The following is a 13,620-nucleotide window of genomic DNA, read 5'->3' as shown; positions in this document are numbered from 1 at the left end:
TCCTCCTCTCCTTCTCTCCTCTCTAGCAGGAGCAAAACAGACTCCTCCACCGGCGGCCCAGTGTGGTCACGGAACCAAGAGCCGTGCCTGCTTGCCTGCCTGCCTGCCTGCCTGCCTGCTTGCCTCGAGTGGCTTCAATTACAGCTGTACACAATTACAGAGAAGGGCAGAGAGAGAGAGAGAGAGAGAGAGAGAGAGAGAGAGAGAGAGAGAGAGAGAGAGAGAGAGAGAGAGAGAGAGAGAGAGAGCGAGAGAGCGAAAGAGAGAAACTGATTTGACTTAGAAGAGTGTGTCCGGATCAATCTTAGGCCTTAGAAGTAGAGGGATAGAAGGATGACCAACAGGCTGCCCTCCCAAAGTTCTTAAGATGGTGTGTTTACAAAACTAATTCTTCCTATGACCCCTAATAAACTTGTTTGTCTGAGTGTTGAGTTGAATTGAACAGGATAGAAGTCAAGTGATGTTGTTGCTTAGCATTGGTTGTGTGCGGGGGGGGGGGAGAGAACTGTCGACATGTCTAATTGATCTCACCGCAGCCATTACGAGTGAGTTGCGATTTTCTTTTTACGTCATTCGATTTGTGTTGTTTACTGCAGTCTGGGATTGCAAGTGTCATTTTTCCTCAACAGGCAATTACTGGCCGCATGATTTGAATAAGTGGATTGCCTTGCTACTTTCTGGTGGATTACATCAAACTTCATTAAGGGAGAACGACAGAGGACGCCCTTAATACAGGTTGACTCTCTCAGATGTGGCCTTCAGATTGAATAACAATTTTGCCGAATTTAGCTTTGTCCATTGACACACAGTATGTAATTGTTGACTTTATCAGGTTAAAATTAGGCTCTGACATTTGCAAATGAATATCAAGTAATGAAGGCGAGTCAGAAGGTTCAATCTTGCCATTGCTAGGACATACTGTACCAACACACATAATATTTGCCCATGCACTGTCTCTCTGAAATGTGTCTCGGATTGAGGTAACTACTACTAGCTTAGTTTGTCCACTGCTGTCCAAAGACACACAGCAATGTGTCACCCTCTCCCTGGTCTTTATCTTATTATAGATTTGTCCAGAGATCACGTTTCCTTCTTGGATATGAAAATCAGTCTGGATTGTAGATCAATACATTGTAATACTGTATATAGTCCTGACAGGAAGTGATTGATTAGCTGGAGAGAAAAGAGAATGCCACTCAATTTGGGCTTTGTCCCTCTGACCCTATGTTTAACCTCCTCAAAGGATTTCTCCTCTTATCAGATATGGCACGTGTGTTGTCGCCAGCAGCTGATGTCAAACGTTTTAGAGAGATAAGTGAAGGAAATGGGTTGGGATCATGGAAACTCCTTTCTCGGATGTGTTACAAATATTGTATCATGACACAAATCACCGGACCGGTCCATATAGGTATTCAGGTAATGAATGCACATAACTGACCATGGAAACACAAGCAATTGCACTCAGTCAGTAAATAATTATTCTAATGGTGAGAAAAAGTAGACTTGGTGACTGTGATATCTCTCTCTACAATATGATCAATTAGTGAAATATTAAATACAGATCATAGTACTTTCTTTATGGTGACATATCAATACAATATTGTGGCACGAGCTGAGTCAATATGAACCCCTGGAAACAACATTGCCACAAATTTGTCATATTCTTCCATAGAGATTTAATCATCTAGAATTCACATCTAGATCACTGAGTATATTAAACTCTGAAGTGGTCACATGACTACGCTATATACTATGGGAGCATAATCATAATCCTTATTATCTGCCGTTTGTGAAAACTGTTAAAAAAAAACTGAATCAATAGTCTGTTGGGTAAATTATAATTTATCCCAGGTGGTATCTCAGGAATATGTTTTTGCAAAAAAAAGAAAAGCATATTTTGAAACGTTTGAAAGTCTCTGCCAAAACTCAGGTCCACAGTGACAGAGCTTTTAATAACAGGTTTTCATTCATGCCAATGCAGGCCTAGTTTTGTAACTAATAGCCTATGCCAAACCCGGCCCTCACGTGTAATTAAGAAGCAATAGCAATTTAGGGATTAGCACTCATGGCTAACAGACTGATACATAGGCGCCCACGTGCGCATGCATGCATTACATCCATACATTTACTGAGCGAGTGAGGGTGAGAGAAGGAGAGAAGGTAATTCTATTTTACAACATAGTCCGTATCAGTGGGAAATATGAGAGTTAAATAGTTGCGCTATATTTTCTGCCACTTTTCAGTTTCGCACGCTTTTGGCTACTTGATTAACACATACATTCAAAATTCAATACTCAAAACTGACATTTCATTGGTTTTACCATTGAGCCAACGTATAGCCCATCTATTTGTTATTGCAGACATCCCCGTCTGACTTCAGATACAGCCTTTTCTCCAACATCTGGGCTTGGTAGAAAAATACTCGATAAAGGGCGGGCCAATACCAAAGTCCAAAAGGAGAAGTCGGTACACATGCAAAATATGTTTATCCATTTTAACAGTACATATTGAGTAACTGTGAGTTGTGTTAAAACATCTACATGTTTTTCATTAAATGTAGTAATTTTCTGTGTAGTATATTGCGTTAAGTACCGCAAAACTGTACTTTATCACACAGATCAAATTTGGACTCCCCCAATACAGTAGTGGTAGCTTCCATATTTAAAGAGATAGTTACTGAATCTGAGCTCCTGGAGAAAGCAAGACGGTTTCTTGAGGGAAGGACCAGGAGGCTACCATGCCATTGCAGCGGTGAGCGCCTTGTGGGCTTCGTTTTATGATTTTGTAAAAGAGTAACGGAAGCAAGGTTTTTCAGCCGCGGAACTGAAATACTCACAGATACAAATGTGGATGTAACTGTTGAACTCAAAAGACAGGTAGGTGCGTGCGCTGTTGCAACACGAGCCAACAGCTTCCTTAATTGGTGTTGAATTGCAATGATTGATTGTGATGCTTAAGCTACCTTATAGCATACCTTAAACGTAGGCTATGCTACGGCTGGGATGTGTGACTCGTCTAGCCGCTGGGAAGCTTTTTTCACAGGAGTAATAGCTATCGGGCTATGAACCAGACCACGATTTTATGTTCAGTTGGCTCCTATTTCCTAGGTGGTTGGTCAAAGCAAACGGAGTGAATTTAACATGGCATTGAAATGCAAGAAACGGACTGCCAGTTATGGCTCTTTTAAGAACAAAGGGGGCGTTAAGAGGTATTTGTTTTTCTCCATCATCCAAAATAAATAATCACTAACAAACGCCCTGTGGTTCCACACAGTTTGTTGCTCACTACACAATAGAGGATTGCTTTATCAAGCATCGCGGCTTATGCCTCGATAAGCAACTCCTGTTGTTGTTTTTTCCTAGAAAGTTAGAGCAAATCACAGTTTTCAGTGATCTCATGTGAAATATTTCAGTAACATCACCGAACGTCTCCTCTTTGTAACCTATCTAAGAGTCCTAAACGAGCATGTCAGTCGTGCAACACGGGCGAACGAAAAGGTTTACGCGGTGTGTAACGTTACGCAGTGGGTGCTGTGATGCCTGTGTGAATTTAGCCAGTTTTCTAACCTAGAGTCGTCTGTCACAGCTGATATACATAGTAAATTCGTATTTCCTATGAGATAGGGCATCGGCAAAATGTCTATCTGTTTCGCAAGGGGCCATTATGCACAACCTACCCAGCGAGAATGAAAAAAAAAAAAAATACCCCTCACCCCCTTGTACACCCCTCATTTTGATAATTTGGTGACAATGGGTGTATAACGAACAACACAGCTCTTGTTAAGAACGTACTATTCTGTCATATGCTATAGTTTGCATCCTTTCTAAGAATGGTAGCCATGCCTCATAGTACAGTAGATTGGACGTTTTGCAGTCGGCGTAGATTTGCTGGAGGCTGAAGCTGAGTTTTCAAGCGTGGAGGGTGTTTTGGGCTGCCATAGGTTTAAGGAGGGTGCAATTAACACGGTTCCAACACTTGGCCATTATGTGTGTATATATGTCTGGCCCTAAACATCTGCACAAGTGTCACTCGTCTAGCCGCTGTCTGGGTATTCTTCTATTCCATGTAAACAACAATGCAAGTAGACGATGATCTAAAAGGATTAGAATTAATGCCATAAGAGTAGGCTTTCGTCAACAGCTCTTTGGACGGCTGGACTTGAATGTTAATTTTGTATCAATTTGGATTATAAACAAATATAACGTGTTATAAACGGTTGAATAAGCATCGATACAATTAACTTATATGGGTTTAGGGCCCACAGACGTGTATTGGCATGTTTAAATGTATTTCACACATGAAATTACTATGCTACTACTTTAACAACAGTCCAAGAGGTATAGGCAGTAGCAGTATGAGGCACGTGGTTATTTAAAATATTTGCGTGGCAGTCACTGGCACCCGTTCTTTAAACTGACTAAGCATTCACACGGGGCAAGCTAGTGCATTTGGTATAGGCTACCATCTGTCTTGGAACCTGATATTCATTTTCATGCGTTTCTTCAGTCTTTTTGCTCCATTTACAGCTAGGCAAACAGAATTACAGGTGTCCTTACTGAGGTCTGCGTATAGGTCTATATTACAGTTGTCTTTATTCAAGAGGACATCCACCTGGTCCACAGTTCACTGGAGTTATTTAGTCTTTTTTTTTTTTTTACGCAAACAGGGTCCAGGTCAGACAGGCTCTAAATTATTTATATTTGATTATGCTGTCTAGAAAATCAGTGGACAACATTTTTTCAATTTTATTATATTCTCAACGTTTTGTTCCCAGTGTTGGGCGTTCAGCTGATCTCTCTACAGTTTTTTTTTGTGTCTGTTTGTGTTGTACTTTAAGCTCACAAACATAATACATTTAGGATGGAGGGCTTTCCTTCAGTAGATGTTACCCCCTCGCAGTTGAAGTTGTTTATGTTAAAGTAGCTAGCATGTACAGCACTGTGTGGTGAGTAAACAGACACAGCAACCATGGTGCCACCATGGAGCACTTGCTAGCACTCTCACTTCCCATACTAAAGGTTCCAAGTTCGAGTCCGGTGCCAGACTGTGCACACAACACCGGTTATATTGGAGCTGGAGACCCAGAATATGTGTGAGGTTTAGATGGGTACAGTGCTGTTCAGTGAGTAAACCTCATACCTAGAGGCATCCTAGGGACAGAAGCTAGCGTCCTTGCTACCACACCCGCCTCCCGTGCCAGAGGTTTTGAGTCCGAGTCGTAGTTGTAAATAAAGCCTAGTGCGCCGTCAATGCACTAAATTGTAACTCATAAGAGAAAGAAGATGTTATTTTACACTTCACAGCCCATCCATTGGTAGGCAGGTATGTAGCTTATCACTTGAAATCTCACTTATCTGCAGCTCTGTGGTGCAGCCTCTGCATGAGAGCATCTATAGGTTACCCCTCTCCCCACATCAGGGCTATATTAAACATGCCAGAGCTGGTCAAATATATGTTTAATTGTTTTGCAGCATACAGTATGTGAAGATACACGTTTTGGGCCTGGTTCAATGGCAACTCTGAGGGGGGGGAAGGAATCTCTAGAATTCTGTGGTTTCACAAAGATAAAATGTTATGGATGCCGTGCATGCAATGTAAGTGTCAACGGGGTCCACTAGAGATAAAAATGATCGTCTAGAGATTGAGATAGTGAGACCAAGAGAATGGTTGTGGTTAAATGGTTTCCCTCACTGAATGCGGATCTTGTACAAAGACGAATTCTTCCCATAGACGACCACAGCAGTGCCTGGAGTTTGGTTACACTTTAGAATAACGATGCGTTTGCTCTGTTGAACTTTAACAGCATTTTTCCATTTCAAATGCTTGAAATGTGGCTCTCTCACAGCTGAATTGAGGGAGATGACAAATTCTTACTCAGTGGAATTCCTTTGTGTTCGTTCAGTTTCATTTGACAGATAATTTTAATTGCCTTGAAAACACCAGAGGCAAAACAAACACTCCCCACCGTCGGCTATCTCTCGAAAGTGATGTCATTGCAGTCGAAGCTTGCCTGGCAGATGTTGCCCGGTGACAGATTCTGTTTGCCTCCTAGTTAAATCAACTGTGGATGCCAGCCTAAGGTTCACAACTCAAGGTCTCCATTTCAGTTGTGTTTTTGGATTTGGTTGGGGGGGGGGGGGGGGGGTGTGTCTAGAGGGGAGGGAAGGATTAACAGGACACAGCTAAAACTGGCATATGCTCATCCTCTGAATAAGTTCTGGGCTGGGCTGGGCTGAGCTGGCAACGCGAGTCACTGGGTTTCCGTGATGGTTGAACAAAAGCCTCTGTCTGATGGCAAGTCGCTGATCTTCCTTGCATTTGTCTGTGCTTGCTGATGTTGCCTGACTGCTCAGCCAAGCAAGCCGGAGACCGCGCCACCAGTATCTTAAATGAGATCTTTTGTATTTGGTGGCCCAGGCAGGTGAATTTCTCTTCTCTCTACAGGTATGACAGGGTGGGTTTATTGCACCCATCCTTCTTACTTGGGTATTGGAAGACCAGCTGTAATTTCTTTTTTTCTCGACTAATTTAAGAATAGCTAGGTGAATAGAGGTGTATATAGGAGCATTCGCCTATACAATAAAGAACTGAGTCAACAAATAAATGTGGCAAAGATTTCAGTATTTTGTTTATATTTGCAGCATCTTGTGTTGTTCATCATGTTCAAGGTTGTATGTTACGCTAGCTCTTAAAGTTAGCATGGTTAATGTTGTGTCTACAAATGACTTATTATCTCTAATCGATAGCCTATACTATATTGATACTGTTGCCGCAATGATTGATGAAGGCAGGAGAGAAACAAAGGAGGGGTGTTAGCCATCTACCGCTACTCAGGATTTCTACACACTTCCACGCAGGCTTTGGACCATTAATAAGAGCCGCTGACCCCATTTTCACACAGGATGTGAGACAAGACCAGAATAACAAAAAAAGGAAACAATCAGGTGACACAGAGATATATTTTTCTCTCTCTCGCTTCCTCTCTGCGCCCCTCAGGAGAACAGCCTATGAGCTCAGCCCTCTTATTTCCTTTATTTTGTTATTGCGTCACCACAGAAATCCGAGCATCAGTAAGGAACCTGCAACAGCAAGTTCTTTTTAGTGGAAACGCCAGTCGCCTCGTTTTGAACCCCCCTTAAACCTGATAAGTAAAATAAGAAAGGCAGAGAATAGCTGGAAAGGTTTGGGCAGGACACTTTTTTTTTCTATCTTTGTAACATGATGATGTTGGGCGAACTTACAGTACGGTTCAGTACGAACCTACTTATCAGTTATTGATAAATCTAACACTACTCATGCTAGCTGTGAATCACAGGGGTTCAGTGGTTTGTGATAATTAAGCTCACATTTCAGTCCAAATAGCTTAACTTCAAAATAATCACAACAAACCATGGTGTTTTGCTAATGTACCTTTGTTTGAACAAGTTGATTCATCCGATAGATGCTGTGAGGTAATGCTTAAAGCTTTGGTTCAGTATTATTCACTCAACTCGTGCTGTCCTTAGGTGACTGGTGAACTATAAGTGGATTTTCAGATTTCTGATAGCTGTTATGAGAAGAATGAGAGAAAGCCAGTGACAAATATACCCGTGCCCTTAAACTATCTGTGCATTTTCGACAGATAGAGATGTCAGACTGACCACCCTGTCAGAGCCTAAGTAAGATATTTCGCACAAGGCCAGAGAATTTACACCTGCGTTTCCACCTTCCTCAGTAAATCTTGCCACAAGCTTGTCAGCCGTGGCCATGAGTGGCTTAGCATCTTAATCCTGTGAAGAGGGCAGTTCTTCACTTTTTCCCATTTCTTTCTTTTTTTTTAAATCAAGTGCTGTTGACCCTCATTACAGAAGTGGTGAAAAGAGGGTGGCATTTTCCGAGTCCTTGATTAGGTGAACCACTGACTGATCTCCCGGAATGTTCTATGAATTCACATTACACGGCCATGGCCCTCTTTCACCATGCATTCTTTTGACTATAGTGATGTAGCACTTATTCCCCCCCCTCTCTCCCTCTTTCTCCCTCTCTCTATCTCTTTCTTCCTCTCTCTGTCTCTCTCCCTCTTTCTTGCCTCCTTCTTTCTGTTTTTCTTTATATCCGTCTGCCCTCGCTGTGCAGCTTAAATTTTATGGCCAGTTGTGGGGGCATGTCCATACACTCTCAATCAAGGCCCTGGATTTATTCAACTCACTGCTGAGATTATTCATCAAGGCTGCAAATGGCGGTCAAATGGGCACTGTGGTGGCTACATTAAGCGTAAAAGACCCATAGCAAACAAATGAGCCCATTTCACCTGGGTGCCGTAAACGCCAGGGTGCAACCCTTAAAAGGAGCTGTTGCCAGGGGTGTACACAGGCACCTTGCTGTGACGCTCTGTGGGACTGGTGGGTCATGTTGTTTACTGCCGTGTCTGTCCAGACGGAGACAAAAGACCACCAGGAAGAGCTGGCCAGAAAGATGGGAGCTCTAACTCTGAGAACTTTCAGTCTGCCAAGTCATGCATCAGGCCTAATACACAGACCAAAATCAATATTTGCACCAACAAAACAAAAAGATTAGGCTCTATTTGTGCTCTGTGTCTGATATTTCTCTGTAATTGTGTCAAGTTTCAAGGCATTTGTTTTAAGCACTGATATGCCGTGCGATATTTGTTTACCGCTCTCTTAGTTGTCCACATATGTTTCATTGATGACACAGGTGTTTGGTTGGTAATTGTCTGCCAGTGAGTGGCTTTGTGTTGAAGACTCAAATTGGGATGCGTGTTTGCAATAATGTGATAAAAAACTTGTTGATCAAAGTAGATTACTGTCATCATTTGCCGCCTTATGATCCCAGTGATGTACACTGTCATTGCCAGTAATTAAAAGCTACCTGCGATTAATTAGATTAGATCATTAAGGTGTTCAATTATACCTGGTCCCAACATGCTGATTTGTATGGCGCTAGTGGCCAAGCTATTGTAGCTTGGTTGGAATGACAAAGCAGATCCTCTCTTTGTAGAGCAGTAATTACTTTTCTGCATGCAAATTTCAAGGAGGATTGACACTCCTGATTGCCATTTAAAAAAATCATCAATAAAAAATGATTTTGCTGTTCAGCCGTCTGACTGAATATACTCTCCCTGAAGTTGGGTCAGAGCATTCTGCTGGACTCATTCAGGTTCTTTCCTGCTGGCAACAGGCTATCCCTCTCTGGTAATGAAATCATTGTGATTGCTGCTCAGTGTCGTCTTCCACATGTCAGGAAGTGGCTTTACAATATACCATTGTATCACAATGAGCCTTGCATTAACCTCTTCTGAAAATGCTGAGTGTCCTGCCAAGATCTGGCAGCTGCAGTCCTTTTCTGCAACATTTCTGTTAAAGTCTGGAATTTCCATGTCGGTGTAAAACTGGGGTGTGTGAAGAAAGGTGCTGTTGGAAAGCTTAGGAAATGCAACTCTGGAAGGATTGGTATGTCACTTTTGCTAATTCTGGTTCTGTTTTCTCAAGAAATATGTCCGTTCCCACATTGCATTGCATTTTCCCATTTGGGCTGTGTTCAGACTGCAGCCGTTTCTGCTCCAATAAGATTTTTTTCTCTCTCTTGCCATCTTTTTCAGGTGTGTGTTCCCATTTCTCTTAGAACGTGACCTAAATCTGACACCCATGTGAACTGTAAACTTATCCTGAAATGACCCGCATATGTAAAAGCACATAAACAAATCCTCAGGTTAGAGCACAGTTGCGGTCCAAGTTATGTTTTCTGCGGGTGAAAGCAAATGTTCAAACTCATTTTGAAGCAGAGGACACAAACCTGAGTGGCTAAAAACGCCTAAGCCTCTCTGGCTTTGGTTTCAGCTTTCTCCGTAGACAAGGGCATATGGGTATGCATAATTATGATGAAGTGAAACCTAGCTTTGGTCATAGGCACAGCCACATACTAGCCACGTACCTATTTCCGTTTCGATGTGGCTTTTAGTACTTTAGACTTCCGCAAAAAAAATCTGATTTGTGCCGATTTTTTTCTTTTTCCAGCACTCTGAACATGGGTGATAGACATGTCCAAGTCCGTTGACAAATGAAAATGTGTTAGAGATGCACATATATATATATATATATATAGTGTCCAGTGGCCCCAAGTGAAGCCATGGTAGCAATATGGAGGAATGATTGTACTTCACATTATTGCTTTTTTTCCTGTTTCTTTTAGCCAGTATCCAGTATCTAGTATCTTTCAGCACTGCCTGGAATGAGGATTTGGTTTGTGTGTGTGTGTGTGTGGGTGGGGGCGGGGTGATTGTAGTTTTTCTGAGGGCACATCTTTGTGTGTATGTATGTGTGTGCGGGGGGTGGGGGGTTAAACATTATTCAGCACTTCAGGGCTTGTCCTCTGTTAAGAAACAAAGTAAATTTCTAAGTGCTTGAGGTGCTGCTAGCTGCAAACACAGTGAAACCCCCAAACCGCTGAAATCTGTGCTACCGACACAAAGCAGAAAGAAGCCTCCGTTCTTCCTGTCAGCCGAGCCAAGGAGCACCCTGCTCAGAGGGGTTGTTTGAGTGCCATAAGGGCCTCTTTCATTCCCGCTGTTCTACCCAGTGGGGGAGGGGGGGGGGGGGGGGGGGGGGGGGAGCGGTGATTGAGCAGAAGAGCAATGTGTTTGATCTACAAAGCATTTATGTTAAATATACTGAGCTGCTAACATAATACAGCTAGCAGATCTCTCCTCTCCTTGTTCGCTTTACACCATTTCCTCCTCTTAGCATCCGTTTTGTCTGGGCAGTGTTGTCTAACTCGCTTATTTCCAGCCAATGCTCTAATTAACAAATGTGCCTAGGATTAGTGTTAGCGATGGCTGTAAAGGTTTATTAGCAATCCATTGAGTGAAGGGAGTAGGAGTGACAAGACTTGGCACTAACCAAAGCTATTCGATCAATAATCCCTCCCCCCTCCAAAAAAAACCCTCACACAGCTGTCTTACTGGGGCTGACTGTCCAGTTTTAGTCGTTAAATCCCCCCAAATGGACTCTGGGAAGAGATTGTGTGGATTCAAAAAGAAAAGTGCTGAAAACTGAAACAGTTTTTTTCCCCCTTGCTTTCAAGTCACATCAAATGCTATTAAATGTTCTTTTTAAGACCAGGCTACTGCTGCCTCCCACCTTCGTTACAAACTAATTTGACATTTTTTTTCTCCTTCTCCCTTTCAGACATGAACCACTGAAGCTGAGAGTAAAGGAAAGCCTCCACTAAGCTCAAGGGAAGAGCTCAGTTACTCCCCCTCCCCTCCCCCCAACAAAAAAAAACACAAAACACTTTAATCATGAAGTCCATATGGCTGACAACACCACTTGTGTTGCTTCTCTTTGGGACCACTACTCTAGCATTCCCTGCGACCCCAACTGTGCTACCCCTGGAGACAGGCAACTTCAGGGTGAAAGACACGACCCTCACACACCTCACCGTGCACCGAAAGACAGGTGATGTGTTTGTGGGCGCTGTCAACCACATCTACAAGCTGTCGGCGAACCTGTCAGAGCTGCGTTCTCACATGACTGGCCCTGTGGAAGACAATGCCAAGTGCTACCCTCCGCCAAGCGTCCGGGCCTGCGCGCACAAATTGGAGCCCACGGACAACATCAACAAGTTGCTGCTGGTCGACTACTCGGGGAACCGTCTGGTGGCGTGCGGCAGCATCTGGCAGGGCGTGTGCCAGTTCCTGCGCCTGGAGGATCTCTTCAAGCTGGGCGAGCCGCACCACCGCAAGGAGCACTACCTCTCGGGAGCCAGCGAGGCAGATGGCATGGCGGGCGTGGTGCTGGGAGACGACGACGGCCTGCCCGTGGAGAAGAAGCGGAAGAAAGGAGGCAGCCGGCTCTTCATCGGGGCGGCCATCGACGGCAAGTCGGAGTACTTCCCGACCCTGTCCAGCCGCAAGCTGGTCACCGACGAGGAGAGCGACAACATGTTCAGCCTGGTCTACCAGGACGGTTTCGTGTCCTCACAGATCAAAATCCCCTCAGACACGCTCTCGCTGTACCCGGCCTTTGACATCTACTACGTGTACGGATTCGCGAGTCGCACCTACATCTACTTTCTCACCCTGCAGCTGGACACACAGCTCACGCAGATGGATGCCACCGGCGAGAAGTTCTTCACCTCCAAGATCGTGCGCATGTGCGCCAACGACACCGAGTTTTACTCCTACGTCGAGTTCCCCCTGGGCTGTACCAAGGACGGCGTGGAGTATCGCCTGGTGCAGTCCGCCTTCAAGCATCGGCCGGGTCGCAGGCTGGCCCAGGCCCTGGGCCTGTCGGAGGATGAGGATGTGCTGTTCGTGGTGTTCTCCCAGGGCCAGAAGAACAGGGCGAACCCTCCTCGTGAAACCGTGCTGTGCCTCTTCACTCTGCATCAGATAAACCTGGCGATGAGAGAGCGGATCAGGTCTTGTTACCGAGGCGAGGGCAAGTTGTCCCTGCCTTGGCTGCTCAACAAGGAGCTACCCTGTATCAATACAGTGAGTCCTTGCATTATCTATAAATACCTCAGCGCTGTGTGTGTGTGTGTGTGTGTGTGTGTGTATGTATGTGTGTGTCTGTGTCTGTGTGTGTGTGTGTGTGTGTGTGTGTGTGTGTGTGTGTGTGTGTGTGTGTGTGTGTGTGTGTGTGTGTGTGTGTGTGTGTGTGTGTGTGTGTGTGTGTGTGTGTGTGTGTGTGTGTGTGTGTGTGTGTGTGTGTGTGTGTGTGTGTGTGTGTGTGTGTGTGCGGGGGCTAGTGCCCAGTGCTGTTTCTGTTTGTTGGAGTATATCTAGGGCATCAAGTTTGACATTTAATCTTGATCTTGAAGCTGCATCACAAGCTAATGTGGGGTGTTTAAGTATTGGTATGAGCCTAACCTGCATGTTAGCTAAACACAAGGAAAAGGCTTCCTCATCGATTTGCTAATATCACTTAAGATTAAATAGATACAAACCAGGCATCACTTGGCTGGCATACAAAAAAGAATGACAGACAGATAGGAGCGCTGAAGGTGTATGCCTCTAGACCTATGACGGGAACACGGGCAGATGTTTGAATCAGGGCTGCATCAATATTTAATGAACGCATTGGGCTGGCTGGATAACATTAAATCAATGAATCTGTGAATAATTTTCATCAGATAAGATGAAGATAAGATGACATAGACCAAAGCGGTCTATCTGAAACGGCTCAGTGCACCCTGTTTGAAAAACCTTAAATATTAATCCCTTATAATTTAGTGTAACAGCGAGCCATCCCTGTAGTTATTTTGGTGTATTATTTATTTGCCTTGCAGCAACCCCAAGGCACTTTTTAAGCCCTAGCACACTCCACCGCCATTGAAGAAAACAGTATTTAACATTTCTCAAGGTGTCTCCCAGTTTTGGCTTTCCTACTTCCCCACTTACCCAGTTCCTGCTATGCCACAAATGCTCGTAGCTGTTTGTTTTAGCATCCGAGACTGTCAACAGCAAACTGTCAATCTGAGTAGGAGTAGTGTTGTTTCCGATCTCTTTCTTCTTCAGTGCTCAGTAAGCACACTAGGGGTGGGGTTTTGCAGGAAGTGAACCTAGCAAGCCTCTCGCTGCGCCCCTCAGTTCTCCCAAAAACGCTCCCATGGCGTTCACAG

At 44.1% G+C, this 13,620-nt stretch overlaps 1 protein-coding gene across 1 annotated transcript in view; it reads left to right on the top strand.

Moving 5' to 3' along the window:
- Nucleotides 1-11,296: 11,296 nt before the first annotated feature.
- Nucleotides 11,297-13,620, top strand: part of plxna3 (plexin A3) — a gene marked incomplete at both ends in the record, with an annotated part of 116,405 nt that continues 114,081 nt past the window's right edge. Inside the window, one exon of the mRNA XM_080853367.1 lies at nucleotides 11,297-12,490. Within this exon, the coding sequence (XP_080709493.1) occupies nucleotides 11,297-12,490 (1,194 nt within the window). The remainder of the gene's footprint in view (nucleotides 12,491-13,620) is intronic.

This window comes from Sprattus sprattus, assembly GCF_963457725.1.
Source record: "Sprattus sprattus genome assembly, chromosome: 16".
Taxonomy (NCBI): Eukaryota; Metazoa; Chordata; class Actinopteri; order Clupeiformes; family Clupeidae; genus Sprattus; species Sprattus sprattus.
This window is presented reverse-complemented; position numbering and strand designations above follow the sequence as displayed.